We start from the raw sequence: 27,592 nt of genomic DNA, 5'->3' as shown, positions 1-27,592 counted from the left end.
TTAATTTAAATACACGTTAACTAAAGACAATAATAAAAATATAATCTTCATAAAGATTATACTACTTCACGGTGGACCGTGAAAAGCGAGTGTCCCTAATTTTTTAATGGACACATACTCTGTGTAGATTTACAATGCAAAAATGTTAGCTTAGTTTCTACTTAATTATTACATAATATTAAATTAGTATTTATTTGTGTTAATTTAAATTATAAAATTTAAATTAAAACACGATAAGGCTGATTTATTTTATATGAATAAGGGAGTTAATGGTTTTCGCAAAAAATTCTTTGCTATTATCATTAGTTCTAGAATATAGGGTGAACGGACGGAACCGACCTGTTAAAAATTGGTAGCCTCTTTTTTTGAATTATTCTTAGCGAATTAGCTCGAAAATACTTCATTTACCCATAGTTATTTAGTAGTTATGTTAGTTATTTTATGGCATTTTTCTCCTACGTATTAATATAACATAGTAATATTCTAATAGGTACTGCATCGATATTGATAATTATTGGTGTAACGTCTTAAGTCACACTCTTAATTTCTGAAAGTCTGTATTTATTTTCGTTCTTTCAGTTCGTATTGTCCAGGTCCAGGGGTATAATTCAGTTATTAGTTTCATTGTGAATACCTCAACCTGAGACCCCGTTAAAGTTACATTTTATTTACAATTATTATTATTATTACAGTATTCGACCTGTATTAAAGTCCACTTCTTTAATTAATAATTAATATTTCAATTGCAACGCTGGAAAGTTAAGAGTCAATTGACACACTGATCTTATAATTAACAAGATTCAAGTACTCTCCAGCGCCGGCTCTCAATGCAAAGCTAGATTTTTTAATCTGTTGGTTAATTAATTAGATCGATGAAAATAGTAGGTCGTATAAATACTTATAATTCATTTTAGTGCATGACTATGACATATATTGCCACGGAAATAGTTGAATAGGCTTTTACTAATTAATTAATCCTCCTCTGAGTCTGTTGTTGTTGAGAGCAGTGTTGGCCTAGTAGACGTAGGTTCGATCCCTGGCTGGGCACCAATGGACTTTCTTTCTGTACCCATTTAACGGTGGAACGGTGAATAAAACCGACTTGCCAGACACAAAATGTCGACGGCGTGTAGGCTGATCACCAATTTGCCTATTAGATTGACAAATGATTATGAAACATATACAGAAATCGGAGGGCCAGACCTAAAAAAAGGTTGTAGTGTCATTGATTTTAAGGCAGACACAGAAGTTAAAATCATGCCCGAATCCACTTAAACAAACTCAAATTCATTAAAGATTCAGCTTAGAGAAGTTTCATTTTGAACACACGAACAAAAGATTTATATATAAAGATGAGGTCTATTGGCTTTCGCCAACATAAAATCTTTTGCAAATTTAGTGAGGTTAAATAAGGGCAAGAAGTTCTAAAATCGTATAACACAAAAAATCTAGTCTAGTAGAAGGGCCTTTATAATCATTTTTTTTTAATTGTAGGGAAATTTGCTAATACGCGATCATTCGGCGGCTGTTATAAGGAAAATTGCAAATTGAGGTTAATTGTGACATCATAAACTGCTCCCTAACTTAAATATTATTATTAAGTTCGTAAACGTATATAAATATATATATTTTTGACTTTATTTAAGTCTACCATAATTCTTTAGACGTTCATATAGACACTGGTAATCCCTGTGCTAACATTGACCATGAATCCGAGATCTAAAGTGACAGAGCGCATGCCAAACTGTTTGGGAGGATACATCATACAGTGCAAGCGAGCAGTACTTCGCCGTCTATCAATGCGAGCTGACATGCTCCAAACATCTTAACCGACGCGAGTGAACTCCAGAATCAAAATGAACCGAGGATTTCGACATGGCGTTCGTAATTTTTTTTAGGGGTTCTGTGTTGTCAGTGTCTAACATGTGTTGAATTGTGGTAATTAATTTTGTTGTTGTCGCTTTTTTGTGTTTTAAATTCAATTAACATTGCTTTACGAAATTCGAATTTCGAATAAATACGTCAAGTTTCAACAAAAAAATATATTCAGTGCATATTCGTTTAGATGTAATGTTAAAACATTTATATCCGTCGTTTGCGCGTTCGTTAATAATTAGATTTTTTTCGAAAATTCCGCACATAGTTGACATATCTCAGCTAAGCGAAAATTTCAATTGGTCTAATCCTACAAATATATTGTGACATTCAAGAAATATTATTTACATTGGCGGTCATGTGGTCCCAAGATCGTGACAATTAATTCATGTTTATTAAACAAATTAACTGTATGAGTGTAATATTGGATACTTAATAATTGTATGCGACGGCTCGTATGTCATCTACGCTTATAAAAAATGTTCGTGAATCGGTTTATTTTTGCTTCTTTGTAGAAGTTTGTTAATTATCAATGTATATTCTTCACTATGACGTTCGCTTGTTAAAAATGGGTTAACTGTCGGTCAATGATATTAAGAGATAACTAATATTTAAATATTACAAATTAACGATAACTTTAATTCAATTTAATAAATTGAATAATTCGCATTGAATCTGGAGCGACTGTATTTTAGGTCACTACGAATGTTAGTGTTTTACAAGTATGTGTTTCGCTTAAATCGGGAATTTCGCACATCATAAATCATAAACTATTTGGTATTATAACAATACTTGCAGTTTTAAACAGAAATTGTAGAAAAAAGATTGTTGGCTAACCTCTAATTGCGCTTTATATACATAGGAATTATATAGGGATATCCCGTTAGTTACTATAGCTTTGAGCAGGCAGCTTGATAAAATAGTCATAAAAATGCTAAAAGCAGTCACAAAATAAATATGCTATATGGTGTACCATACACGTTGGTAATTATGATATCCGGAGGCCAAAAACAAAATTTCTTACAACTAAAACTGGCATCGGAACTGAAAGATTTTTTCCTGTAGATGTACCTACTCCCTAATACTGGTAAAGGAAAAATGTTTTATTTGTTCTATTATATCTTATATGGTGTAAAAATCTGGTTTTATGAAGATTGAAAAATCGATTGAAAAATCTTGGCGATTAAAAGGATAGGCGGAAATTTGGCTTGATTTTAGAACTAGAACTGTAAAAGCGTTATTTTTATTCGTACTAAAAGTCACATTTTAATACTTAAAATTTGGAAATTCTATACTCCGTTTATATAAAAATGCCCTTATGCATAGCAATGGGTGCAGTTGTATATAACTTTTATTTTATTGGGATTTGAGATGTCAAACGAAGCACTTATGAGCCTAATAGTTTGTGGCCTGGCATTATAATTGAAAAACGCAAATTCGCCGCAATTGATTTTATTGTGCTTTCGTAGTTTGATTTAATTTGTAAAACGTAGCATTTTTATTGTGATCGCTTTTCACAGATTACAACAATAGCAAAAAGATGAATAAAGTCTCTATTCTCTATGTCATATTAAGAAACAAGGTATTCTAAAAATTAACTATAACTTTATCAATGATATTTTAATATAAGCAAAATGTTGCACTCACATAATAGTTTCTTTTTTGTTACAACCATTTTATAATTCAGAAGATTTCTCTTTTCTATCCTTTTAATAAAGTTCTATTTCATTTGTAAAACGAAACGTACCATTTTTATTTTTATCACTTTTCTAAGATTTAAAAGAAGAAAAAATAGTATATTCTCTATGTCATATAATAAACAAGGTATTCTAAAAAATAACTATAAATGCCGATAACTTGTTCCATGACAACAGATTTTACTAAAAGTAATAAGTAAATCATTGAATGGCAATTAAAATACGCTTCAATTATACAATGAACCCATTCCTACCCTTTTAATTTGTTTTAAAAATTGTGGTCCTTACGAAAGGTTAGATATAGAAACTGGGTATTACTCAATTTTCCAGATATGGCTGATTGTAAAATAAATTATCAGTATTAGAAATCTCGATTGTGTAATAGTATTATTATGTATTATATACAGCAGTGCTTGTGTATAATCGCGATTTTTAACTCTGAGGTCGTGTCTGAACCCATTTTTGCGATTGACTTTTTTCTTTATAAAAAATCGTATGATTTTTTTATATATGAAAAGATAGAATTTTACATACATACGAATACTTAATACAAAATAAATTACGTAAGCACACAGAATATAATTGAAATAAGTTAAATATTTAATTAACCACCAGCAAAAACATTTGTACATATTTAAAAACATTTAATCAAACGCGTTTATATCACTTACGTATATCAATACTACTAACTGCAACTTACAGTTTCACCCTTGACTATATAATAAGGATATTTAATTTATTTCATTTAAAAATGGTTACAAAAACAAAAATAACAATTAAAACCTATCGTACACTTTAAACGGGAAAAACATGCTTTATATTTAATAATGACTAATACAATACTTGAAAATATAAATATATTTAGCAAAGCAAGAAATATTAAAGATAAGTTTGCATAATTTTGTAGAGCTCTGTGAAACTGTTTGATATACACAGATAACACAAATATAATTTTTCAATTAGTATCATTAGTTCTGGAGATAAGCGTCTTCAAACAAACAAGCTTTATAATTTTTGAATATATTTATATCATCACGTCTTTTCCCCGAAGGAGTAGGCAACCACCACGGATACACACTTGTTATCATCCAGACATACCTCTCTCGCTTCATCTGCTTTCTTGACATTCACCATATATGCTCGTAGGTTGTGGGTACTTTTAAGTTTTCTCTTCTCTGGTACCAGTAGATTTGGTCTAGGTAAGTACGACAAGCAAACTACCCAACACGATTTCAGCATCCACGTTTGCCTTGTATATCCTACTTCGTAACTGCTTCATACGTTCCACTTGGCTAAACCACCTAAGCACTCCCTTTCGTATCCTTGTCAGTACGTCCTTTTTTAATCCACACTACTCAAGTAATAGTATGTGTGCACATCATCATTTCCAGTGCATTTATTCTACTCTCAGTCTTTCGCTCCTAACATTCACTCCCGTATGTTACCGTCGGGATAAGCACTCCCCAATGTACGGCCAGTCGAGCCTCGTTTGAGATTTCTTGGCTACACATAAGGGAATGCAATGCTCCATTTACTATATTCCCAGCATTCACTCTCATTTTATATTAGATAGTATAGATATCAAATATATTTATTACAAGCATTATTTTGGTCTAACAAATGATAGTGCAAGTCAACCATCAAACCAGACCGTTACATCGTAATTTTATGATTTAGATTTTTGTAATTTGCTCTGGTTGAATTCGCCCAGTGAATAGAAGTGAACTAGTTTTTGTATGCATTCCGACAAAAGCCTTCACCTTGGCAATGAATTCTGGGATAAGCGAAAAAACGAGTCTGTTGCTATTATTTTTCTTTTGGCACGGAAATACTAAAATAATGGCTGCAATAAAATTATGAATGAGTTTTTAAAATCAACATTGAATCACGCAAAGCTTTTTTGTTAATGTTTTGCGAGTTCATTACATTAATTAATTACCAGGTTTTGAATTTTTATCTGAATAGCGGACGGAAGTCGCTGTTTAGATAAAAAAATTCTAAATAATTTATCGTTGGATTTCGTTTAATTGAGTTAATAATAACTATTTATAAAACTATATGTGAAAAAATTTCCAGCGGCGTATAATTGGATCAGCAGTTCTCCAAGATATCAACTGCCAACGTCTGCGTATAATATGTATGAAAGGTCTTGGTTACGTGCAAAACTTGAAAGTTTCTCACAAATATTTATACAGATGCTGCGATTGCGAGGTCGTACTCGTGAAGCATACTGTCTCCGGGTCATTTTCTTCTGTAATGATGCTTAATTCGTACTTGGCTTCTGATTCTTGTTCCATGATTGGGCCTTAGCTATCTAATAGCGTTATTTTCTTTGCAACGGCCGCCGCCGCAGCCTGAGGGTCAGGCAGCGAGCAGTGTTCTTTATCGTTTACGAAGATAATTATTAATAAAAACACCAAACACTTTATAAATTCTTATATGCTTGAGCTCTTAGTTACGGCCTTGATTGAAATGTTCTATATACTATCCCACGGTCATGTTCTCTAAAACGTCATCTGTAAAAACTCAATATATACAATGTATTTACATGTTAACATTTTATGGTGTAAATTAAAACAACTATTCTTAGTTAGTTCTTTGTATTCGTGCGAGCGTGTTGTGTTTATCGATCAAATGAAGTATTTATAGTGACTATGGGATTTAAGCAAAAATCTGTGATGATTCGAACGTTTTTAAGGTGTAAGAAAAATGTGGCGCAGACAGAGGAATACAATTTAAGTAAGTTCTTGCTCGACGACGCTTAATTTAGAAAGCTGGTCAATTGGTCATGGTATAAATGGTTTTGTTAAGGACAGTTGAGCGGTTTTTTGCTGTATTTTTCATAGTTTCTTGTGGTTTTATAAACACAGATGTCTTGCTCGGCTTTTGTAGTCAGACGTGCGTTCTAAAGTAGGTATGTAATTTAGCTATCAATTATGTAAAAATAAATTACAATTTGTCACAATTAAATGTCTTTTGATAACAAGACTATAGATAGGACGTGTTATTTTTTTACAAATCAAATTTTAGCTATACATTTAAAAATAACCTATTTCAATAATTTTCTTTGTTCATTGGTTTTCTAATACATGTATATACGCCATATTATATGCAATGGATGTAAAAATAAACCCGAATTCAAAGAAGTTTATCAAAAAATACTTGCGCTAACTTCATTCATTTTAAACAAGAAAACGGGATAAAAACAACATTGAATAAGGAACCATCTGGTGTAACAAAAAATATTCCGAAATCTCGAATGTTCGTCCTTTATTTCTTTTGCTTAATAATTTAACGATCAAAGTTAACAAATACCTGAAGAGCTAATATTTTTCTACATAATAAGTATTTACGAATGTATAATTATGTTTTTTAATTACCGCAAATACATGATACAATTAGATTTCAGAAATTAAGTAACCCAAAGATAACAAACAAACTTTCCTCTTTTACATTATAGATTACTACGTAATTAGATTATATATAAATAGTCTTTGGCGTATTCGTTTCATCGCAAACATCATCTTGCAACAATGGCGGACCACCAGCCCCAAGGTTTTTACTGAACTCATAACCGCGCCAAAAGTGCCATATGGGGTTGTAAATCCATTGATGATGATGTTGACTTTATTAATATCTTTCATCGATGGACAGTTATGTACAATAAATGTTACATGAAAACGTGAACATTTACTATGCGATACGGTATTTACTTGCGTTAATGACTAAATTATTATGAATACTAAATTATTATAATATTTGTATAGATCCCTGTAAAATCATTATTTAAGACGAAACCACATGTTTTTTACGTTATATGTGAAATTGTGTTCCGGCACCTACAAATACGAATAGATTTTACATAGATGATGTTACGTATATGATTTGATATTTCTATCAATACTAATATGTTGGTACATGCTGACCTATTTATCTTATGAAATTTTAACTATTAAGTCGTGTACTGCGAGAAAAATCTCCAAGCAAACCGTGATGAGGAATACAAAATGAAGATCAATTAATTTATTTTTAATTTTAAATTCTCATAAATTCTGGATATTAAAATCGCCTGCCAAAGACAAAGAGATGTTTATTAAGGAGGCAGTGGTAGTAATTGTCTCTATCATAATTATGGGTTTAATTCTGTTGAGTCTAAGACTCGCTTTGCCACTAGTAGATTTACTGCTGGTAGTGCCATTAGTGACCATAGATGATGTTGGAGTTCTGTGAATTGTACATACTCCTATACAAAAAATTACAAGACAGTACCTACCAACAGTTAATTTTTTGGCATAAATATAAGCTATAAGTTAAATATTATTACAGATATTAGAAAAATAATAAACTAGCTAGCTCCTTGTATATTGTGCAATAATTTGCGAAGTGGCAAGTCCCAATAGCGATTAGCTATAGCCTAATCGGTTTTCAGATGGATTGAGTCTTCCAGGTCTTCATCAATCTCTTATACTTATTTGTTTTTTTTTTATATAACGGGGTGTATGGGCAGAATGATCATCTGATGTTTAGTGATACCGCCGGAAACTTTCAATGACAGAGGGCTCGCGAGTGCGTTACTGACCTTTAAGAACTGGCTGTTTTGTTGAAGGCCCCTAAGTCAAATTGGTTCGGAAATACTTCAGTGGTCAGCTGGTTCCACTTAGTGGTGGTGGGCAGTCAAAACTGCCTTAAAAACGCTAAGCTGTGAAACGACGAACGCGGTACGTCGAATTGATACGGTGAAAATTCGTACTCTGCCTCGACGTCCGATGATGAAACTCAGCAACCGAACAAACGATAAAAATATAAGATTCCTATACAATAAGTGGAACTTTAAGCAAACAGAAACGTTTAACTAATTATTAGCAGTCATTAGACACAGTTATTTAATTAAAAACAAATAAAGATATTGCGCCAGATCATTGTGTACTTTTATCACCAGTTTACCAATTAAGATATTGACCACTAATTATAATAAGCTACGCGCACACGTGTTACTTGAACAATTAAAATACACATTATATAGTTATAATGCATATGTATTATGCATTTATCATAAGTTAGAACTATATAATGTAACAATAAGTTGTATTTTTCTCCCATTCGTAATATCGCCCTTGAATATTGTTTGGAAGCCAAAACTTTTGGTATTAACGCCCCGTATTCTACCCTACGCTAATATCGTAATTAAAATCTATATTTAATAATTTCAACCAATACGTCACGCAAGTAATGTTTGTTAGCTTTTATACTTTGGCTTTTTATTATATTTTAAGTAGAATGTAAAAATATGTATTAAAAATTATACTAAATAGGGGTTACGTTATTAATTCATTACATCTTCGCTTGCCCTCTTATTAAGCGGTTATAATAACTTAAACAATAATATTTTATTACACTAAATTGTTAAATGATACTCGATAACTTCATGACATCACATTATCGACACGAGTCATTTGAATAAAACTACTAAGTTTGTAGCTGTCATGTTTATGCGCATTATTTACAATGACAGATATCATAGACAAAGTGTAGATGAAAAATATTGAGCATAGATAATGTTTTTTTTTATTTTACCGATGGATACATTTGACCAGTACATAGATAGATTATTTATATAGATGCATAGATACAATGATGAGTGGTATGATCAAAAGTTTAAAAACAATAATTTACTTTTAGCTTAGAACAAAAATTGACATCAATAATATATGAAGAAATGCTTTTTTTAACAATGTTACTCCAAGATCAATTTAAAATTAAAGTGACGTTTCAGAGTAGATTCATTAGCAAAAAAGGAACAATAAAAAAACACCCGTTTATAAATAAGTGATAAGTACATAGGCTGACAACGCACTCGCAAAGGCCCGGCGTCGTAAGTATCTATAGGTTATGTTAGTGAAGTATGTATTCTAAAAGTCATCTCTCTGCTATAATTTCTTAATAACCTTTCATCACTCAACCATCTTAAAATAACGTAGGTGACATTTTATAGGTTTAATAAAACCGAGGAAAGTTCTCGATATAGAATAATAAATCACAACTAAGTTTAGCATTATTTTTGTTTAAAGTTCCGCAAGATCCAAGCTGGTTTAAGATGGAAATTTTATATAAATGTTCTTTTTAAATACTCTCAATACGAAATAATCAATCTTAGCAAGTTGATCCTGTAATGCATTCAAACAATCGAAGTCATCAGCTTAATAATATTATATTATAAAAAAACAGTCTAATTTTACACTTGTGACAAGAGTACTCTTTCTGTCAAATGGCCTTTACGCTATAATATATAGATGACGTTTCAGATAGATTTCGTTAAAAGCCTGTTATAGAGAAAGATTCTTTTTAACGCGACATTGGTGGAATTGTGCTTTACACTTAAGTCGCCATTAAAAAAATAAAGTAAAGTGAAGTGAAATGAAGAAAGATTTTTACTGTAGATACGATGCATTTTACAACAAATCAAGGAAAATCGCGTGATTTCTAGGGATATTGACGATAAATTGGGTGTTTAGTGGTGATTGGTCCGTGTAATATGGAGTTAACACGGTATGCCTTGCTCTATTCTCCTTTAAATGTACTTACTAGAAACATGAAACATTGTGACCATTGAAAGTTGATTGACTTTTTGTGTACCCAGCAACGATATCATTATTTCATTTAGACGACTAATATTATTGTTATTCTTAAGAAATTGGAGTAAATGTCAGTTTGTTTAGGACTCAAGGTATCGTATTGCAAAATCAATATTCTTCAATTGAAGGCACGTCAACTATGGGTGTTTATGAAGACGTCAACCAAACTTAAATCTAAATTCAATAAAATTTTATATACTTGACAATATCTCGATGAGATTGTAACGAATTATATTATAGGTCTAAATTTTTATCGACATTACTGACGCCGTTTCGGACATTTATATTTTAAAAGAAACAGTTATTAACACGTACATGAACAAAATAAATTTAAAATTCAATATTGAAAGCACAAACCGTAATTTTAAAATATTATGGAAATAAATACAAACTATGTTACTTATATTGAAGCATTTTTGAGATTTTACTAAACCAACAAAAAAGACAGGACCTTCTTTAGACGTGTTTTTATAAACAGTAGACGTAACTCTTTGTAAAATAAATGCGATCAAAACAAAATGTAACACGAGAGCCAAGTCAAAATGCCAACAAGACAAAAAAAGTCGAATTTTATTTGGGTGCCAAGTTCATTCGGGACGTATAACGAGAACACAATTACTAACTTTAGAAAACTTTGTCTAGATTAAGACATGTGTGGTAAATATGCTTCCGACAACCCAAATCCTTTCACGTATGCAAATATTCATTGTTTTCAAAACTTGACAGTCGTTCAAATTTTCGTCAGACATTTCGTTACGTTTCGACAATTGTCCACTTGGTCATTCATTAATTGTTGTGTTGAACATGGAAATTCCATTTTTAGTAGTTTCCTAATTTAATATATTTTATTATATAAAAATAAATCAATGGCGCTACGACCTTTTTAGGTCTGGGCCTCAGATTTCTGTATCGGTTTCATGATCATTTGTAAATCGATTAGGCAAGTAGGTGATCAGCCTTCTGTGCCTGACACACGCCGTCGACTTTTTTGGGTCTAAGGCATGCCGGTTGCCTCATGATGTTTTCCTTCAACGTTTCACCTATTGTTAAATTCGCACATAGAAAGAAAATCCATTGGTGCACAGCCGGGGATCGAACCGATCGAACATCTACAACCTCAGAGATGAGAGTCGCACGCTGTAACCCAACACTACTCCCAATACTATATATTTATACTTATTAATACTATATATTTTATTATATACTATTAATATAATGTCTATTGCGTGGAACTGTATGTAACTATAAATATTGAAGATTGTTTATGTACTTAAACATCTATAACATAAAGTAAATCTAAATGTCATTGCAACGCGTGAGCTAATAAGCCAGAGATAGATATAAGAGTAACAAAGAGAGTTACAAAAAACGAAAAAAAACAACAACATTATTTAAGACTAATTTTCTAAGTACTATTGGGTAGTATTATTGGGTGGGAACCCAATAATTATGTTTAATCACAGCATGCTTTCTTGCTCCTTCTTCTGTGTGGTAAATATGTAAGACTTAAAAGGATATGTGTCTGCCCAGTGGTTGTTTTTTTTTATTATTATTAGAGCGTATTTACACTCGCGCTTTGAAAGAAAACATCGTGAGGATGCCGAAATGCCTTACAGCGGAAATCAGCTCAACTACTTGCCTATTTCAAAAATAAAAGATCACGTATTGAGACAGTCTCAGGCCCAGACCAATAAGTTTGCGCCACTGGTTTTTGTATTTTCTTTAAAGTTGGTACTGTGATAAATTACACATTATCACGCTTATCAGCTGACCCTCAGGTCCGATATTAAATCATTAATCTAAAAGGAAGTAGTATGTGCATTCTGCGTTAGAGCGTTATTTGCATTATTTCTCGTATTTATGGGACCGTATACATTTGACTGGAGGAATTATTACATCAAATATTGTGATGATTATTTTCATGGAGTCGATGACGATATTTACTATGAATGTAAGTATTTACAAATATATCGTAATTTTTAAGATTTAAATTAGATGTTTAAAGGCCAATAGTATTTGTGATTTCGTTTAAATAATTAAGAATCGAAATAAATTAAATAATTTGGAATTTTAGACATTCTTTATTTTAATGAATTTTTATTGTCAGAATGTTTTTATTTTTTTAATAATATTACAATACAATGTATTTTTTTAAAACAGTTTTACAATAGAAATGGATTGTCGCCATTATTTCTAATAATACCAATTACCTACGTTGATTTGTTGTACAAGGATTTTCTTTTGAAAGTAATTATAATTCTACCATATTACTTATGAGAAGTTTAGGCTCACGTAATCTTGACGCTCATATCTTCAAAGTTTATACAAATATTTTCTATTATTTATGCGTAATAAGGAATAATGTATCTTTCTGCTAGGAAGCAAATAAAATTGTTTAGTGGTTAGAAAATTTCTCTAACCAACTCATAATTATAAAATAAATAATTTATATCGGTTCTCAGTATCATATCTCATCGGAATATAAAATTTAAGTGCGAAAATAAATCGGCAAAATGTATGCCGATTCACGTTCGTGGACAATAGATGTTGCGGGATACTAAAACTTGCTTTTAAAACCATTTACAACTATGAGTGGAAATATCCTATACCTGATATGTGATTAATGGCATAGTTAATGTATTCAAAAGGAAATATTTCCTCACCGATCACATGTTACGGTCATTACAAGGTGACGTCTAAAGTATGTTATTATAATTCAAGATTAAATATATCAATCTAGAAACAATCGGACTTCCTGATTCATGGAAGTCAATTATATTTTATTGAGTTTTTAGGTTCACTGTGGAACATACTTCCTGTCTCTATGAGTAGGTCTGTAAACTAATCCATCTCAAATATGTTTTTATTCTTTATTGTTTGGAAATACATTTACAAACCCCTGAGGTAACTTATTAAAGCGACGCGGGGAGTGTGGGGGTGAGTCTAGTAGCTGCAAAGGATAGGCTACCCACTAAAATGTTACAGCGCTCTTTGCTCTTTGTTGACGGAAGGCAGGTTGACAGTTATTCATTGGTTATATTTTTAACCTGACTTTAGACTAGGTGGTTCATGTATACTATATGTGTCACTATATAATTGTTAATGATTCCATAGTGATTTTCACGCTTTCCCCTCGTTTAAATTTTACTAGGGGCTGATTCTCTTGTCCATTGAATTCCCCTTCTCTCATTGCTAAGTATCGTGATGCTCTCGACCACGTTGTGGCAGACTATTGCACTGCTGCTCCATCTCTGACCGTGAGGTGAGCTTTTGTGATACCTGGTCGGTCCTTTGTGTTGGACTGCGCGTTGGAGGCCGTTCAAGTATTACGTAAACAGATTTACTGCAATTTATTGTGTGAGATGGTTTTGTATAATTATGCAAAGAAGTAAAATAAATAACGTAAGTCCAACGTGTTGGTTGGTGATGGGTCTTTATAAATGTGGTATTCAGAAGTTGAAAGGTAGAGGAATAAATAAATGACATCTGCTGGAATTGCCATAGCATAAAGGCATAATGGCTATAAAATTATTATTAACGATTGCTTTGTATTATTATGCAGGGAAGTAAAATATATATTGTAGGCCACACTTGACGATTGGGGACGTGTATTTAATGCTATTTTTCATAAAACCAATGTGGGATTGATTTCCGCGTATTTAAAATAATTTCACTCTTCCAACTTTCCTTCCTTCTTTTGTTTAATTGATTTAAATTAACTTTGCATTTATTATTGTAACTATTGCGACATATACAATCTCATATTATACTGACAGTATTTTTGTAAGTCGTGCATGAAGCCGTTTGCCTTTGAATATTTATTAGAGTTGAGGCTTTGGGTTCTTGTAAGTCTGAATATTTGATGGGATATTCGGCAACAATGCCTAACTGTACAATGTATACAGAAACTATTGTACAACGCCCATTGTAAAGTTTGATCACAGATTATTAGAAACAGTAGGGATGTAACAAATAAACGTAGGACGCATCGTACATTTTAAGAACTTCCGTCTTGTAGTTGTGAAATACTTGTGTCATTAAGTATTGTAGTTTATATGTGCGTTTTAAATATATCATGTTTATATATGATCTGCCTTCTATTTCTTTATATACATGAGACAAACTGGCAAAAGGATCACCGGATATTAAGTGATACTGCCCATAGACACTGACATTGCCTGAGAGCTCACAAGTGCGTGCCGGTCTTCTAAGGATTAGTTCTAGGGAAAGCCGGTTTCCTCACCATGATGATGATTACTGTGCGTGCGAGGATTAATCGTGCAGATTGAAAGAAAAGGTACAGGCTGGTGCACAGCTGTAGTTCGAACACACGACCTCAGCGTTGAAGGTCGAACGCTCAAGCCACTAGGTCAACACTGCTGCATAGACTGTTGAATGTAGAATGTCATAAACACATTAAATAAATAAACGATTTTTACATGGATTTAAAAATCACAATAAAGAATGACTACGCATTTGTTTTGAGTAAAGAAATGTTCGTCTACAAAGATTTATTGTGTACTTTAGCGTCGTTGTACATTAATTATAGAAACAAGGTCGAAAAAAGAAAAACGCTTTATAACATTAAAGAAAACAATAACTAAAAAACATCCTCTATTTTATGTATCGTTTACTGTTCAATTCTAGACTATGTAAATAAACTAGGATAATAACTGTTTTTTTTTGTAAAATTTTATGCAGGTCAGTCACCGTTGTTATTTTATGACGTGGGTCAAAATACAGACCACGAATATTGAGTCACGGTCATTACAAGGTCGAATTATCTTTTCATTACATCCGTTTTATAAACAGTAGTATGCAGCTATTTTTATATTAAATTTTAATTATTTTTTGTAGTCGATATTGCGCGATTTTTTTATGGTATAGGGTCACGTCATGTGGGTTCATGATAATAATGAAAATAGACCCATTTTTCTGTCATTCATTCAATTATTAATATAATTGTTATTGGGGTTCAATTGCACAGGCGCTAATTAAAGATTTAAGGATTTGGTAGATAGTGACCCCAGAGCTGGGCCTTTCCTCGCTTAACAAATAAGTGTCGCAATACAGCGAGGAAATGCTGCCAGCGTTAAAGGTACACAGGGACTAAACATTTTTTTTAGCTTTCTATTTATTCTATTTAATTTTTCATTATTATTATACCCTAACGTGATTAAGGCGTGTTTTATTTGTATACAGTTAAGTTTTATCTCATAATAAATTACCTTGTTGCACTTATTAATAATTAGTCTAAATTCCAATAAAGTCGTACTTATAAAACAGGTTAACTTAAGGTCGTTTCCGGATTTCCGTTATGTAAAATATAGTAACTACATACTACCTGTTCACTTAGTTATATTTAAATGACTGTTTAAGGTTATGTGAATTAGTATATCACACAATAATTTTAAAAGGAGTGGGTACAAGCGACTGACAGTGTTAACAGGTTATGATTCTCTTCCCTGGCGTCGTAGGTTCGGACCCCAGCTGTGCAATGGACTTTCTGCCTGCGTATTTAACACTCGCCCGTACGGTGAAGGAAAACTTCGTGAGAAAACCAGCATGCCCCAGACCCAAAAAGTCATCGGTGTCAGGCACAGAAGGTTGATACCCTTCTTGCCTATTAGAAATGATCACGGAACATATATAAATCTGAGGCCCAGACCTACAAGGTGTGGACAAGGACAAGTGATATTTGCATCGTTTTTATTTCTCTGATAGCAAGATTGTTGGAGCAGTGCTGGAGAAGCGACCTTCATCCCTGAGGTGCGTTCGAATCACGGCTGTGCACCAATGGAATTTTCTTGCTGTATCAATTAAGCACTAGATCCAACGTTATAGACAAATATCGTAAGGAAATCAGAAAAAATTCAATGACATGTGTCAGATACAGAAGCCTGATCACCTACTTTTCTATAAATGAAAACCGATCGTAGAAAGGGATACATTCCGCGTTCAGATGCCATATTTCATATAGAGTTGTAGCGCTACTGGATTATTATTAACTACATAGTTAAAGAAACACACACACACAAACGAAATACAAAGATTACCTCATCTGAACTGAAGGCTTGCTATCGCATGGCCCTTTATAACATATATTGTTAATTATTTATAAGTTCTAAAACAACGTGTATGCATAAAATTACTAGAAAATATGACACCAGACACTATAGAAAATATGACAAATTTTATACACATACACATCAATTATAGAAGACAAAATTAAAACAAGCAACCACAATATACAAAAAACACAATATAAAAAGAATAACTAAAAAAGTAAAAATAACTAAAACTATATAGAAACTTAAACCTCATTAAGATTAACCGATTAACAAAGTTGGAAGATTGTTGTAAAATTTATCAATATTTTCATCAATGTTACTAAGGGGCCGTTCAAGTATTACGGGGGTCTTTGAATTTCTTATTTAGTGATTACGTCAACAGTAATTATTTACTTTTTACACATTGTCTATACTAAAAAGTGAAATGCATTTTTAAGGATTACTTCAAAAAATTATTACGTTTATGTACTATTTATTGAGAGCTTTGCTTACTTATGATGACAAGAGGAGGGGGGGGATAAATTGTAATAATAATAGGATTTTGGAGACGCTTTTAGGACCCGACCCGAGACGTATTGTGTCAAATTGACATTGTATGATGTATTTCATTGTATGACATTGTTCGCGGCAAAAAGTGTTTTAAAATGTTTCTTTATCTAACGATATGGTCCACCCATATATCCCGTAGTAACTAGGCTATTGTAAACTTCCATTTTCAAAATTGTAATACACTGTTACTATGCGACAACAATTTTGCCGATCACAAAGCAGAACGGCGCAGGCGTTGAATGGCCAAAAATGTCGTGTGTCACTAATTCAATACAAGAATATAAAATGTATTGAAGTAAAAGACGACTCTTTCAATGTATTTGGAATTGTAACTAATCAGTAAATATTCATCTTTTACAAGAATGTAACTAATATGTAATTAATGTACAAGCTAAAATCTGCTTTAATACTTGGGAAATAAGGTTGTTATAATAGGAACGTTTTGGGATTCAAAGTATTTTTAATATAAACAATTGAATACCGACAGGGTGGTCAGCAGTATTGATACGGAGTATGTTCTTAAATAATAATATTAAATAATAATTGCTAACAAAATATTTCAAATATGTAATAAAACTAATTTATATTTTATATATGAAGTAAAGCTTTTAATAAATTCACTACACAATCGAAATCTTAGTCTTATAAATCAGTCATTAACTTTATAATATTTGTTTCTTTTAAGATCGCAGTATTTTATAAAAAATATTACCTTAATAACAACATATATGTATTCATATACCTCTTATTATTTATTTACTTGCTATTTTTTTACAGTAACTTAATACTAATACAATAGAAAACTTATGATGTAAAAATTATACTATAAACAAAATTCTAAACCTTTTAATAACTAATTATAGATAATGTAATTCGTGTGAATTGAGTCAGTGGGCAACTAAATAATATATCCGTCTCACATGCAATGATATTCAGGGTAAATGTATATAATTTATTATTATAAGTAAATTAAATAGTTTAGGTTTTTATGACGACATATTCGCCTTTAAAATCTATATATATCTATACAAATGAATCCCTATTTCCCTTGATCACGGCATCACCCGTGAACGGCTGGACCGACTTCGCTAATTCTTTTTTTGTTGTGTTTGTTATTGTCAGGGAAAATTTCTTATGAAAGTAAAGAAAAAATAATAAATTGCGCGTAAAATTATAAAATTGAAGAATAATTTTGTTACTGTAGTAATTTTTTTTTTCGTTCATTCAAAATTCCATTTAACCTTATGGCGTTTGACATAAGGTTGACAGAATACGTGCTGTAAATATCGTAAAGGGAATTGAAGAAAAAATGAATATCGTTTAAAATAAATTCTTCAATCGGAATTATTATATTGATAAAATACATATATAAAATAATTATTATTTCTGTTTATAATAATTTATGATTTCTAACAACAAAAAAAAAGAATCACCTTTAGTTCAGAGCCATTACACCTAATATTAGAAGTTTAATTTAACATGAAGTTGGTAAGTTTGAAATATTGTTTTAGTTAATTATACCAATTCTAAATCAATATTCATAGTTAAGACAAGACAACGTCTGTCGGGTCCGCTAGTTATTTATACAAATATATTGACATTATAAATGTAATTGTATTTTTAATGCAACTGAGTCCCAGAGTTTAGAAATACAATCACAATCAGAGATTATTAACTGCCCTGAGCACATCTATTTGTGGCTATATATGCATGTAAATATATAATTTCTTTATACCAGCAAATCATATTCTTTCATTACGATAATAGAAAAGAATGCCAATAGGCAATAAATATATTGACGTTGTTAATGACATCATTAAATGAAAACTGAAATTAATTGAAATATCGCAAGTTTCTCACTAATGAGATCTTCAAATATTTTGACCTTTCTCTGCGAATTTAATGATATTTCGAGAGATATTTTTATGTTTAACCTTGAGCTAAAAAGCTAAATTTCAAAAGGATTTATATTGGTTTGTTTCAAGTTATAGAAAACATTGATGTCTTATGATTAGACACATTAAGGTTCTACTCCATTTATATATATATATATTAATGAAACTGAGATGCTTATATGATGCTTATTAAAAATTAACTTCATTTAACAATCTTAAATGTATCATAAACTTATTACTTGACGTTAATATTTCTTTGTGAAAATTTTTGTCCGACATTTTGATAAGTTTTTGTGTTTGCTAGCAATTATTTAGCATATAATGATTGATACCTACACTATAACAAGTGACAAAGTAACTACAAATATTGTTTTCGATATTAAAAATGTTTTTTTTATTAAAATAGTTAAGCATCGTTAAAACATGCGCATTTGTATTATTTTACTTACAACTCTAATCCCAAAGACTACTTTATTTTATTTTTCCTCTCAAACAGCATGTTAAAGTGAGGACAATCAAATAGTTATGAAAATATGTTATAGAAAGGATATACACGTGTCAAAATGACATGAGAACTTAAGAGGTCGCATCGCTAACCACATCCATGCAACTTCCTCACTTTCGTACTAACTACTAACTGACGTGAGACTGATCTTAAATTATCATGGTTCATGTGCCACTTTTTTTTTCTTTTCTAGTTTAGATAGTTTTGTTTCTGTTTAGTTTTGTCTTAATAACTATATGTAATATGTATTTTTGCACTTTTTGCCTACGTTATCTAAATTTTTTTCTCAAACTGGAAGAGATCAAGTTTTGTCGATCGAGTAGCTGGCAATATAGCAACACACAACTCACTCAGGGGACTCTTTGTATTGATGAAGTCGCATGGCTCCGCCAAGCATCTGTGAATATACAATAAAGATAATTATGTAGAAACAAAAAAAATAACAAAACAAAGAAGTAATTAACACCACAAGGATGCTAAAACGACTCGGCGAAACTTCTCTTAAGTGTTGCTGAAAATGTCCATCGAGTCATTGTTCATCAGTTCATAGTTTCATTGTGAATCCTAAACATATTCACTATAATATAATTTAGAATATGTATCTTTCTTATAGTGGCATCTTCTTGCGAAGGTTGACGATCATCGTAGCTAGTTAAATTTTGGATGCCGCGCTTCTTCTGCATTCTGTCCAGAGACGACGTAACATCTGTTGTTATTAGATTGTAATTAGGTAATTAGCAACTAGTTGACCACAGCCACAAACGCAGCTATTCAGCTAAGCCATTAAAACTGTTATCTGTAATACCCTCATATTAGCCTAGTTGAAGCATCGTTAAATTGCCATTAATGTTTAACGATACTGCCAGAAAGTGATCATATTAATCAGTTGGACGACGCAATTTATCTTCGCACCGGGGGTCATAGACAAAAATTCATTTCGACAGGCGTTACCCAATGGAAATGGTCACGTGACTAAGCTTATGTCATTTTAAGTGTATGCTCAAGCTAAGTTGTTTGAAAGCCGAGTATAGAAAGGCAGAAATACTGCCTATAATTTGTTAATAATAAAAAAAATATTATAAATAAAAAATAAAAATTTATTGCAATTCCTTCTATGACTATGTCTATGACTTTTATAGACAATTGTATAACCGTAGTCGAAAATATTGTTCCACAACGTACACATCTAAGATTGGTCTACTAAAACTTATTATAATTATGGAACTTAGGACCACATTAATAAATAATTAAACTTCAGAATGAGAACTATAATCAACCAGTTCACGTAAGAACATCAACATTGGAGACTGTATACTAATATTTATTGTTGCCACGCATAACAATAGCATAAAGTGTGAGAAAGTGGAAGTTATGTTTGTTCTGTACATACGCGAATATAGTATATAATCGATGTGTTCACAAATATTGGATCTGATCATGTGATACTGAGGTTAAGAGACAAGACCTAGCGCTGTGAACTACAACAGCTTCTCTGTGACGTACGGGTACATACGGATACCCACATTTGTATCACATACCCTACTCAGATGTACATGGGGTGCGATAGCTGATGTAGACCCATTAAAGAAAATATAAAATCCTACGTTTTTTTATGTATGGAATACTCAGCGATATCTTGTTGCTTATCCTTAGTACCACACGATCAGATCCAATATTTTTGAACATATCGATTTTAGGTACACAGCCTCGGTTTTCATATGATCATAATTAAAAAGTAAATATTAAATTAATTAAGGTAAATTATAATTCAAAGCGTATTGATAAGCTCAATATTAATTAACTTTTCTCCCCTAACATTGAACCCGAACCTAATCACACCGGGTTTATTTATTTATACTTTGTTACCATAATATACATAATTATACAAACAAAAAAAAAACAAAAAGTAAGTAGGTTACATAAGTTATAAGCAACAGGCGGCCTTATTGCTAACAAGCGGTTTCTTCCAGGCTCTACTATGGTCTAATACTCTAATATGGGAGAATAAAAAAAGAAACACCTACAGAGGGTATAGTACAAGAAGGGCATAATTAAATAACAAAAAAAACTCATAATAATATGCAACTATGACTAAAATTAAATAAAATAAAATCCAAAGAAAAAATATAAATAATAATATGTATAAACAGACATGTAAAAGCTCTGCCAAAGCTTCTCACCACACAGAGATGACAACACAATTGATTTAGGTTAACCTGTAAATAAAATATAACCAGATGTGATTGTGTCACGCCTTTAATGATATCCGTTCAAACGGAACTAAGGACTTCAAATTAAATGTAAAAATAGTTTTAAATTTCACGGTCCGTAAACCGGTCCATTTCCAGGTGTCCTATAAATGGGGTTTAAATGACCAACGGCGACTTAATGGGGTCATGAATGGAAGTACCCTCATAAAGTGAACACGATTAAATTAATTATTCGCAGCCCCTCATTAGCTGGTGTGCTTGAAAGAATTCCCAATTATCTGATACAACTGATTTTTTTGTATTTTGGCATGATTTTTTTGCGATTTTGATTATTATTACCATAACTAAAATAAAATCAGTGGCAACCCTCTTTAGATCTGGGCTTTAGATTTTTTGAATCTGTTTTATGATCCTTATTCAATTTAATAGGCAAGTAGATGATAAGCCTCATGTGTCGAACTCACGCCGTTGACTTTTTTGAGAATAAGTCGGTTTCCTCACGATGTTTTCCTTCAACGTTCGAGCGTTAAATGCGCACATAGATGGCAAATCCATTGTTGCACAGCTGGTAGACCTACGACCTCAGAGATGAGAGTCGCACGTTGTAGCCACTAGGTCAACAATACTGTCCCTGAACTCTATTACCATAATTATTATCACCAAAACCGGTAATACTATTTATTGATGAAGACCGTACAAAAATCCGTTTGGTAATTTTCTTTATATAGCGTTCATACAGATCGACGGACAGGAAACTTCCTTTTTAATAGACTTTAACAAATAGGAGGAGGAGGTTGGAGGTTTAATTTTTCATTACCTTTTTATATTGTGTAATTTCAATCATAGCATAAAATGTAAATATAGATTTAGATCTCTTTCAAGCTTAAAAGATAATTGGCATAATTGTGTCGAAGTCGACAAGGGGAGAATTTGAGCCGAAAATTAATCTATTAATCAATTTTATAGGAAAAATACCTTTTGTATGGCAATCAAGGTTTATATTAATCTACCAAAAACATTAAAAGATCACTACACTATTTGTACTGCTTTTGGTAAACATGTTTTATTCTATTAATGATTATTTGCGTGAAACATTAAAATTAATAATAATTTTATAAAGTAATTAATAACTCATAATATATGTAAGGTCTATGTAAAATTCCTTTTGAGACAAATTTGCATTGTACCACAATAACATTTTTTAAACATATTCTTGCAAATAAATTATTATTATTATTTGAAGGCTCTCGTAGTTGCGTGGTCGGGTTATAAACATAACGCTATCCGTTATTATAAATGTAATATTTGGCTGCCCATTCAATCAATAAATAAAAATATATAAAGAGGAAAGTAATGAAGGCACGGTCTTTTAATAACGTATTTCTTTAATTACAAGTTTAAATTTATCAACATAATATAACTGTTTTAACTATATTTTAACTTGGCTGATTATGTGTCTTACTTTAATAAAGGATGTATGTAATAATTTGTTTATAAATACATAAGTTGGTTCACAAAGTAAGATAAAATTTCACCGATTTTAATGAACAATAAGGTGGAGTTAATTCGGTCGAAACGTGATACTCTCTATAGAGTAACGTAATTATTTACGTCTAGAAATAGACAATACAAAATGTACACCAGTAATTCCGAAGTTACTTCGAAATCTTCAGCCTTTAATATTAGTATACAGTGTATGGTTACATGATGGTTTTAATTCGTACAATTGCTTTACAAAAGGTTACAGTATAATCGAAAACAATAGAACCGATGTTAATTACCACTGGGACTGCTGAGTGCTTCTCTGTAATCAGTGGGCTGTAATTTTTGTTTCCTAATAATATATGGGTTTTCAAATAATATGGTTTGCTTGTGGTAGGTATCTTATGCGAGAGTTCCAATTCCAAAAGCTAGTTGTTGCCAAGTTTTTTTTTAATTTCTTGGACATCATTATGGCATATAATAATCGTTGAAAAATTAAAAAAAATATGGTTCAGTAAATATTTATCAACGAAATTATATCAAAACTATATAAAACTACTATTTGCCATACTAAGGTTTTGTATTCCAAAGTGTTTTGGTTGCATTACCGAAGAGTGTTCACTGAATAATAAAAAATACATATGTGCTAATGTTCGCAACGCCCTAGAAAAAAATGGCCTCAAATCCAGTATTTTAATAATCCACTAATGTCTGGTGATAACCAAAGGCATTGATTGAAAAAGCTGCAGTTTTGGGGCGGTGCTTACATCCGACGTAATAATGCGCTGTCAATTTCAATAGTAGAGTGTAATGTGAGCGGGACAGACGCGTGCGCCGATTCGTCCGCGTGCGTTCAATACCATGACGTTTCTTAGTTAAATAGTTCAATATGTGTTGTGCGAGAATCGCAGATTACATATACCGCAAGTTGAGGAAGTACACATGTGGATTGAGCCGCGAAAGTGAGTCAACAACTTTGGATTTGGTAAACTTATTCGTCATCACTGTTGACCTAAGCAACTTTCTAGAACGCTTCTAGGAACTGCACTTCCGCTGTGATGTTTAGTAGTAATTTTCAACTTTATACCACTTCAAAAAAAGATGGTTCTTAAGCTTTGTATGATTCGAACGCATGAATCGATTTGGACAATACATGCTACCCATCGTATGATGTCAATCTTGGAGAGGAATTCATTTCAGACATTTATTAAGTAAAGTATTTTATAGAATCGTTTTAACCACGATAAAAAAAGATATATTTTAATTTAAATTTTTAGTTCGGATTTTATAATGCTCATTTTAAAAATAATATCGAAACGGTCGCCAGCTAATTACCGTTGAATCATTATTACAGTTCGCTTGCGATAAGCACAACGCTTTGTATTGTGTTTTCAATAACGTTGAATGCCGTTTCTGTTTAGCTGGACAAAATTATACCTACATTTACGAATACGTTATACTAAAACCGATTTATTTGATAAATGGGAATTGGCGAAGGCGATTTTTAAAGTCACTTTCTGACTTTTTTGTAGCCCTAGTAACTTGCACTAGCTTAAGTTAACATGTTTTTAATTTAAATACTACTAGTTCGATTTCATAAATTCTTTGCGATTAAAATTTTACGTATACCTAAGTAAGATAAACTCGAAAATATTTATAAAATTACTAGCCGTTTGAAGACAGAACAAGAAAGTTACTTTAAAGCATTGCAAATAATTTTCTACTTTAACCGTTTACTTGATTGGACATTCATTTATTATACAATTATAAGTATTATTCTGCTATCAATGTCGGCATACCGAATTTTTGTACAAAAACCCGGGGCCATCTATTTCAGCGCTTTGTATACCTATATTTACAGATGGACTTACAGACATAGTAAATACTCACTAATATAAATAACACGCAGAACTAAGACAGATGTTACTATAGTAATGATAGACATTTGAACGCATTGTAGACACGTAATGGCTTCTTCTCAAATTGTATACTTCTATTTGAATTTCCAATTTTTAATATGTATATAAATAATATAAATATGAATTTACCATGTAACTAATGACGTAATTCATTCACATTTCATTTATAATATAAGTTATAGCTTCGTTTATGTTTCATTACGATAAATACCTACGTCAAAAGACTTGAAAATAAGGTTATCGTGAAATTGTACAAAAGAACAATTCAACGGCCTTGAAACCTATTTACTGCATAGGTTATTGATTCCGTTAAATTAAAATTGTTGGAATTTACTAATTTATAAACGGCAAAAATTAATTACATTATTGCCGTTTAGACTGGTCATAACAATGGAACCTTGCTGTGTTTTAGGTGACCAGACAGAAAATTTAATTTTAATTATGACAATGAATATTTCTGTAATTTATTATGCAAACATGTATTTAGTAAGTGAGTGTGGATCATCTTCCGTTTCCGTTTTGTACTCAGAAATACCCTCATTAAGATGTACACACTACTATGTGTAGAAATGTGAAAATGACTTATAAAAATACTGCCTAGGGCTATAAAAATTAACGTTAACTTATTAATGACTTCTGAAAGAATTTATTTATTAATGTGTATATATTTTTTATATTACGTGTGAACCGTTCCAGGGGATGTTTAAAAATATTATACACTATTTATTATCACTCACATACAACAGAAAAAGTTAAATGTTATGCTCAAGAGATAACAGTGATCGACTTTTCTCTCAAATTATAACTCCGAGACACTAAGATAAACTGAGCAAAATGCCTTGCCTCGTACAATGTTAAAATCGTAAAAGTGTTTTAGAAGAACAGTGTGAGGAAATTACAAAGAGAGCTTGTCTTAAAAGTACTAAATTCAAAGTTTGTTTTAATAAAATACTATGTTGTCGGTCATAAAACTGTATACAGTGACTGCATCACTAGATTTTATAGGCAACTCTGATAAGAAGGGATCTTGAAAGCATATAAAATTTATGTACTACCAAACGGTAGTTGTACTGCACTGCTTATGTATTAAAGTCATAGCTTTCACAATTTTTGTTCATACAACAGATAAGAAATTATTTACTGAAAACATTATATATATTGGAACTATAATTAGGATACAATCATTAATAACTTACAATATAATCTATCTGTACTTAAACTGGAAAATAAAAATTAAGATGAATTTAATTTCAGACAAATACAACATTATTTTAGTATCACTTTGTTGCATTAATAGTACATATAAAATCAGCTATTTAAAGAAGGCAAAGGGCGGCTTTATCGCTAACAAGCGATCTCGATCAACCGTAGTAAGGAAAAGTGTAAAACGTGGTAAATAAAAAAAAACTACAATTAAATTAATGAAGACTTGTACAGTTGCCATGTTCGTCATAACATTTTTTTTATTTTTAAATTGATTATAATGACTCCAGTTGCACACATGTATAAAAAAATACTATTTATTAGGTATATATTTTTGAAAATTTTCGTTTAGTGATAATTGTATTTAAAAAAACATGCCAAGTTTTCTTACGAGTTACTTAAAATACATAATTAAAAACACCTCTCAGCGAATAGACCTTAACATATCAGAGCAACGCCAAGCAAAGCTCGAAGCTGAAAAAATTTTCAACAAAGATATGTAAAATATATATTTTTGGTTGATATATCTTAGGAACGTCCTTTCCCGTCTTATGGTGATCGTTCACTTGGTTAAAGTTACACAATTATAGTTTTTATTTTTAATATGTGTCGCACCCATCTCTTTCAAAGCGATTATGCCGCTTGAAATGACACAGGATGGCTAGTGAAGATAGGACTGAATCGCAACCAAACTGAAGCTAACAATCCAGCACGTGCAGTGCTTAATTGGATTAAAAAAAGAGTAACAATAAATCAACAATATGTCAGTTTTCTTCTCAATTGCGTCGACCTTGACACGGCCGAACATTATCCTTTTGTCTCAATTGTCGGGTAATTGTCGGACGTCTTCAACCTATTCTGAGACACAATTTGCACTTAACTCTCCAACAAATTGCACCTCGACTGGGGGGATTTATTTTTAACAAGCGGGACGTGTCGCGGCTGCGAGAGTTGGCATTATTATGAATCAAGGTGCCCTGGAAGCCACTGAAGACGCTCGTACAGTTGAAGTTTTTATATCGCTGACGTTCGGGATTTGTATTTAGAATCAACGTTTGTTTTTTCATTTGTTAAGATATATATCGCTTATCATACAGACGCCATACAAAAACGTTCGCCGCGAAAGTGTAGGAAGGTCAAAGCGAAGATTAAACAAAATGGTTTAATCTTCTAGGTCTCCTGTCAGGCGGTCTTCTGGAAATCTGAATCGGAAAACCAAATCAAGATAATCCGTCGAGAAAGCAATGTTTTCTCTATACAAAGGGAATTACTAAAAAAACATTTCTTTATAAAATCGTAGTTGTCACGGTGACGTAAAAAGTATATAGGTACATATATTCAGTAGTAGTTCCGTATTAGTATATATATATATATATATATATATATATATGGCACAGAAGTTTTCTTATAATGACATGTATTTACCATCGGTAATATATTATTTTCACCCTGACGCGCACACAAAATGCATTATAATAATGAAAACACAGAAAACAAAACAATAATTTACATATTATTTAATAACAGAAATGAACGTTTGTATCAACATATTTT

General features: G+C 31.6%; 1 protein-coding gene across 14 annotated transcripts in view; it reads left to right on the top strand.

Moving 5' to 3' along the window:
* The window catches only part of LOC123713401 (potassium/sodium hyperpolarization-activated cyclic nucleotide-gated channel 2), a 168,929-nt gene that overhangs the window by 89,929 nt on the left and 51,408 nt on the right, over positions 1-27,592 (top strand). For 2 of the 14 annotated variants that reach the window (XM_045667045.1, XM_045667040.1), the window contains exon 1: positions 1,797-1,938. The exons of 5 other annotated variants lie outside the window; for them this stretch is intronic. Coding sequence is in view for 3 of the 9 variants with exons in the window: in XM_045667037.1 (XP_045522993.1) it covers positions 12,065-12,155 (91 nt within the window). In the remaining 6 variants the exon portion in view is untranslated. Of the gene's footprint in view, positions 1-1,796; positions 1,939-6,175; positions 6,312-12,015; positions 12,156-23,710; positions 23,902-27,592 lie in introns of those variants that run through there. 7 more of the 14 variants (XM_045667043.1, XM_045667041.1, XM_045667042.1 and 4 more) reach the window with 7 other exon arrangements.

Source organism: Pieris brassicae, chromosome 8 (genome assembly GCF_905147105.1).
Source record: "Pieris brassicae chromosome 8, ilPieBrab1.1, whole genome shotgun sequence".
Classification (NCBI taxonomy): domain Eukaryota; kingdom Metazoa; phylum Arthropoda; class Insecta; order Lepidoptera; family Pieridae; genus Pieris; species Pieris brassicae.
This window is presented reverse-complemented; position numbering and strand designations above follow the sequence as displayed.